This window comes from Otolemur garnettii, unplaced genomic scaffold (assembly GCF_000181295.1).
Source record: "Otolemur garnettii isolate 467f Iridium unplaced genomic scaffold, OtoGar3 scaffold00181, whole genome shotgun sequence".
Taxonomy (NCBI): Eukaryota; Metazoa; Chordata; class Mammalia; order Primates; family Galagidae; genus Otolemur; species Otolemur garnettii.
Window position 1 is genome coordinate 1,804,132 of NW_003852576.1, and position 6,751 is coordinate 1,810,882.

Consider the following 6,751-nt stretch of genomic DNA (forward strand, 5'->3'; position numbering starts at 1 on the left):
AAAAAAAAAAAAAAAAAGATAGTATGAGGGTGGATAAATAGACCGCAGGAACTGGTGAGAGTCCAGGAAACACCCATATATGTGAAGTCACTTTATTTGTAACTAAAACTACAATGCAGAATATTGAGGAAGAGATGGTCTTTTCAGTAAATTGAGCTGGGAAACAAATGAAATTGGTTCTTACTTCACACCAAGTATACAAATCTAAAATTGCCTAGAACTTATTATAAGAGAAATACTTCATGATTTGGGGTAGGTTAAGGTTTCTTTTTTTTTTTTTTTTTAGGTTAAGGTTTCTTAAACCTGACACATAAAACACTAGCTATGAAAGAAAAGACTGATAAATAAAGAAAAAAACAAATAAAAATACAAATACAAAAAATACAGCAAATAAAAAAAAAACCTGTACATTAAGAGGGTGCAAAGAAAACAAAGAGGGAAGCACTTAAATTAGTGAAAAGCTTTCATCAGTAGTTTTTAAAGAATTTTTACAAACTAAAAAAAGTGACAGCCCAATAGGAAAATGTGCAGGAGACATGACCATGTGTTTCACAAACAAGGATATCCAGATGCCATGAAAGTACCAAACCCCAGTTGCAATCTGGGAAATAGAATTAAAATAACAATGACAAGCTCCACACCTGTGGCTAGGGCACCAGCCACATACACTGGAGCTGGCAGGTTTGAATCCAGCCCAGGCCTGCCAAACAAAAATGACAGTTGCAATAAAAAACAGCTGGGCGTTGTGGTGGGCACCTGTAGTCCCAGCTACTTGGGAGGCGGAGGCACGAGAATTGCTTGAGCCCAGGAGTTGGAGGTTGCTGTGAGCTATGATGCCACGACACTCTACCCAGGGTGACAGCTTGAGGCTCTGTCTCCAAAAAAAAAAAAAAAAGAAGAAGACTCAGTCCTGGGTGGCACTTGTGGCTCAGAGTAGGGCACTGGCCCCATATGCTGGAGGTAGCAGGTTCAAACCCAGCCCTGGCCAAAAACTGCAAAAAAAAAAGTCAATCCCATGTGCTGGCAAGGCAAGGAACCTCAGGAACACTCAGACACTGCTGGTGGAACTGTAACCAGTTTGGGAAACTAGCATCATTCTCTGAGGTTTGATACATGCCTACCTTATAAAGCTTATGTTACAGCATGAGAAAGAAAATAGATGGATGCATAGTGTGAGGAACTGAATTGGTTAAAGGGCTGGAGAATGTTGCTCTTCTTTTACACGTGGTGATCAGGAAAGGCCTCTCTGGTAAAGGGATGTTTGGAGAAGAGACTTGACTGAGTGTTGGAGTCCTGAGTGAAGTGAAGAGCATTCCAAGCAGGGGGGGATAAAAGACAAGCCCCGTGGTGGTGGTGGTGCGTGAGTTGAGCATGTTCCAGGAGCTGTCGGAGTCTTTGGGGCTATGAGGGAAGGGTGTGTCTGGGACCAGAAATAGGGCATCCTGCGCCTGGGAAGAACCCTGCCTTTGAAGGAAAGGAGAGTTCGTTAGAGGACTCTGAGCAGAGGACCCTGCTCCGAGGAGGACGCTGTATTTAATAGTGTCTCTGTGATTCTGAAAAACGACAGATTCTGAAAGTGTGCTTACCAGGAATTGCTCTTTGATGGGATGTGAGCCGGGAGAGAAGGAAGAGTCAGGATGGACTCTGAGGTTTTTGGTTTGCTCACTGGATGGGATTGCCCTTTCCTGAGATGGGAGGACTGTAGTAGGATTTAGGTTTTAGTTACTCCAGGCTTATAGTGCCTGGGGACACGAAGTGGAAATGCAAGCAGACAGGGAGGTGACTCTTGGAGTTCAGGAGAGAGGCCTGAGATACAAATTGGGGACTTGTCAGCATGTAGATGATATTTAAAGTCTTGATCACTAAGGGAGTAAGTGTAGGTAATGAAAGAAATCTGATATCGGACTCCTGGACATCCCCAAAACTTAGAGGCTAGGGAGTTGAATTGAGAGAAATGCAGCAGAGGATCCATAAGAGAAGCAGGAAAGACGGCTCCGCGCCTATAGCTCAACAGGCCAAAGCGCCAACCACGTACACCTAAGGGGGCGGGTTCAAATCCCCAGCCCGGACCCGCCAAACAACAATGACGGCTGCAACCAAAAAATAGCCGGGCGTTGTGGCGGGCGCCTGTAGTCCCAGCTACTTGGGAGGCGGAGGCAGGAGACTCGCTTGAGCCCAGGAGTTGGAGGTTGCTGTGAGCTGTAATGCCACGGCACTCTACCCAGGGGGACAGCTTGAGGCTTTGTCTCAAAAAAAAAAAAAAAAAAGAGAGAAGCAGGAAAGAATCAAGAAAACGTGGGCTGAGAATGGGGGCCTGTTATTACTTTACTTCCTCTCTGGTCTGCGTCCTCTGCCCTACTCTGTGATACTCTGTGCTACTGTGATACTCCATGGCCACCTGGCTCAGCGTGAGCCTGTCAGTAGATGGTGCTGGAGAGACTTCACAAGACCGGAGGAGAATTATTTTTTTTATTTTCTCATCAAACAGCCTTTGTGAATGCTCTTCTTATGCGTCTGCTTACTGGTGAAGTCACCTTCCAAAACCTCAGGCTCTGCTCCTTGTTTGCTTTCTCTCAGCCGTGGAGGGCAGTGACCGCTGTGGGCAGTCACTCTGTCCGTACTGCTTAGAGTTCTCAATAGATCACCACCTTTCACCTAGTTAACAAGAGAGCAAGGGGTCCACGGGGTTACCTAGCGGTAGAGGAGGGAGAAGTTTCTCCGTTTAGAAGTATTACAGCTAATAAATAAAAAAGAAGTGATAGAATTAGAATACAAATATTTTGCAACCCCTTTGGTGGCACAGCAAAGGCAACTTAGTGGAAGAATGTGACACCACTTGTGAAGTAGCTTTGTTCCTTTTCCCTCACAAAAAAGAAAAAAGTTGTTGATTCCTTAAGAATCTACTTACTAATTTATTGGCAGTAAGAAGATAGGAACATGTTAACTACATTCTAGGGAAGCAACTAGAAAAATCTAGACCATGGGAAACTCTAATAGAAATAAATGGTAAGAAAAAAAGGAAGGATAACATATAAATAAAAAGGAATGGAAAATAAGACTCACTGACCAATTACCTTGTATGTACCTTACTTAGATCCTTATTCAAACAAACTTAAGTATGAAAAATTTTTGACATGTGTGAGACTATTGGGAAATTTGAGCCATGACTGGATATTTATTTGATGATAAGGAAATATTTTTAAATGTTTTGGTGTGGTTATTCCTTTAGAGACATATGCAGAAACATTTATAGATTTAAACAATAGGAGGTGGGTGGGAATGGCTGCCAATAGAGATGAGACAAGATTGGCCATGAATGGGTCACTGCTGAAGTTCCATGATGGGCAGAATTCATTCTATTATTGTGCCTATCTTTGTAGATGCTTGAACTTTTCTAGTAAAACATTTAAAATGGTGGGGAAGGGACGGGGAGAGAAGACCACTTTATATAAAGAAAAAACAATTTTAGAAGAGAGAATAGGAAGGGGGAAAAATCAATCAGGTAAGAGAAAGGGGGTGGGTGGGGCAGTTTCAGGAGTGATTGTTCAGCAGGTGAGGGGATTGGAAGCCAATGCAAAGTGGAGGGTTGGTCTTAAGTTAGGGCACAGGTGGCTGTAACTTGGGAGAAAACGCCCACTCTAGAGCTAGTTGTAAGGTCCCTAAAGGTATGGATGGTGTTTTATACCATGTGTGTGGGTTCAGCACCTTAAGCTGTGCCTCATAACTGCTAGGGATGCCCTTTCTCTTCTGGGGAAGAGAGAATATAAAAGGGAATAAACAGTGGGGAAGGGAAGTAACCAGTACTGAGTATTCACGGCACAGTAGATACCACAGTAAGCTTAAACTACTTTATCTCAGTCGTCACCACAGTTATACGGGGTAGGCATCCCATTTTATGAAAGGAAATGGAGCCTAAAGAGATTAGGACACAGAGCTGGTAGATAGTGAAGTTGGGAGTCAAACGTGAATCTTTTTGCCTCCAACTTTTTACATTTTCCTACATTTTATCATGCTACTTTAAGTTGAACCTGAAGTTCAGAATGGGGAATTTAATTTTAAATTTTAAAAGCAATTCTCTGAGGAGAAAGCAGTCTATTAAGAGATCTTCTCTGTTAACTTTGGGGATTTCTCAGAGAATAATAGCCCTCTCTTCGTTTTTCTTTTTCTGTTCAACTTTATTTTTTTATTTTCTCATCTATGGCCCTGTGCACGCTTTCTATGTGTTTGCTAGCTGGTGAAGTCAAGATGGTGAAACCCTGACACCTTCCAAGCCCCACATCATTTTCTTTCTTTGACAGAAACACAGAGATACCCTTGATCTCATCACAGCAACACGACATTCAAGAAAGGCCAACCTATTTTAAGTAGTTTCAGGTGATAGATGATTGATCCATAGTGAGATACAGACTGAGGATCACACAGGGGAAAAGTTCACTAATCTGGACTGACAAAAGCAGAGAAGACGTGCACTGTCATTTCTAGGTGTTTACTAGGTGACAGCACACCATGGATTTAACCAAAGTGCTGTCTGGAGTATCTAGTAAATGTCACATAGTAGTAATTAAATACCTCAGAGAAGCTCGGAACACTGTGAATTCACAGTGCAAGACACATAAGATGAGTGCATAATCTTAACTTGATGCCATTTCACTCTTTGATTTTTTAGATGTAACTCTTAATTCCATAAATGGCATTCATCTGGTATGGAACTATATTTTTGATTTAGAAATTCAATCTAGTAATCTAAGACAGTTTTCATATGTGCATAAGAAAATGTAAGATTGAAATTTTTGCCTTAAATTGGTAAATAGATACCACAATATCAATGCATCAGGGAAATACAAATCAAAGCAATATGATACCGCTTTATACCTGCTAGAGTGGCTACAATAAAAAAGACAGATAATTATAAGTGCTGACAAGGAGGTGGAACAACTGGAACTGTCATACTGCTGGTGGTATGGTAAAATTGTGCAGTCGCTTTAGAAAACAGCCTGGCAGTTTATTGCTTCTTTAGTTATTTCAGCTATTGTTTAAACTGTACAAGTTGTTCATTATTTGGAAAGTCTGCATCAGAATTCTTGTTCTGTAGAGCCAAAATTATCTTCTCCACCAACACTTTTAAATCTGGTATTTTTTCTGGATGTTCTTCTTTTACATGATTTATCACTGATTGAACAGTGTTTACATAGTGGTTTAGTTGCTGATGAATTACGACAAACTCAGTGATCGCCTTGTCCATAGTATATTCCATATTCACTTCTATTTGAATTTCCACAAGATCCAAGGCAACACAAGACTCGGTGTCTGTCCCAGAGTTGATACATACTTACAAGTTTTTTAAGGAGGAGACAGCAGACTTTATACCACTGAAGGATATGAAACCAGTTGAATCTGAATTAGAATCGGAATGCCTTGGCATCTCGAAATTACTCCCTAGCTGTCCGAGTTATCTCAGAGTGACTGCACCCAGTTTTTCCTACCTGGATGTCAACTGTTTCTCAATCCCCTTGGCCAGGGCTCCTCAATAGCCCTCTCTTCTGACTACATTAGAGTTTCTGTGGGGGCAAGAATTTAAAACTGTACAACAAATAGAAATAATCACATACTGTATTATGATTTTTAATATTTTTACATTGGTTTTTCTGTGTTTTTCTCCCAGATGTTGAAATACTTCATGAGACATTCGTTAACATTGAATCAAAGGATCACAGGTTACAGAAAGTTAAAGTGATTCTGTTGCTGCCTCGCTGTTCAGGACTGGGTGTTAGTAATCCAGTAGAGTTTATCTTAAATGAACATGAAGGTACTTGTCTTAATTTCTAAATTATTGAAATTAGGAGATAACTTAAAAAGTAAAATCATTAAAGTAGCATATTTTCTATTTTATTTGATATATAATTAATAAATAATAGCTATCATGTATGAAGTGTTTACTGCATATGAAGTACTTTATCTGTTACCTCGTATTATCCTAATACCTGTCCTATAAGAGATGTGCAAGGGTGATATTAAAAATATTTAATAATTGGAATAATGTGGGCAATCAGAAGAGATGCTGGCCAGTCTGCTACTTGGGTATATACTAGAGCTCTTGATATAGGAATTAAATTTATCAGCATTCTATAGATGAGAAAACTGAGATTGAGAACGATTGATTCATTGTAATCAGGTCATACAGCTAGTTAGTGACAGAGCTCGGATCTGACTTTAGGTCTGCATGACTCTGCACGTCTTTAACCAGGATCCTAACTAATTCATAATTAGGTTATTTCAGACTTACAACTTCGTTGTTCCCCAGTGTATATGTTTTACTGTATGAATACCTCATATTAAATATTAATTCTAGGTAACTTATTGGCATCTTTAATAAATTTTAAAATTATTATTTAGGGTGGCACCTGTGGCTCAAAGGAGTAGGGCACTGGCCCCATATGCTGGAGGTGGCAGGTTCAAAGCCAGCCCCGGCCAAAAACTGCAAAAAAAAAAAAAAATTATTATTTAACATCTACATTGAGCATTCATATGTAAAGCACTGAGCTAAGCACTTGGGTGATTTCATTAAAAGCTCATGAGAACTCAGTGAAGTAGATTATCTCCATTTTATGAATAAGGACTGTGCGGCTTGGGAAAGTTAATGAAGCCTCCTAGAATCACTGGACTGGGGCTCGGCTCCTGTGGCTCAAGCGGCTAAGGCGCCAGCCACATATACCTAAGGTGGCGGGTTCACATCCAGCCCGGGCCCACCAAA

At 40.6% G+C, this 6,751-nt stretch overlaps 1 protein-coding gene across 2 annotated transcripts in view; it reads left to right on the forward strand.

Moving 5' to 3' along the window:
* NSUN7 (NOP2/Sun RNA methyltransferase family member 7) overlaps positions 1-6,751 on the forward strand; it is a 55,471-nt gene that overhangs the window by 30,747 nt on the left and 17,973 nt on the right. For both annotated transcript variants that reach the window (XM_003800692.2, XM_023519626.1), the window contains exon 7: positions 5,663-5,806. In XM_003800692.2, the coding sequence (XP_003800740.1) occupies positions 5,663-5,806 (144 nt within the window). The remainder of the gene's footprint in view (positions 1-5,662; positions 5,807-6,751) is intronic.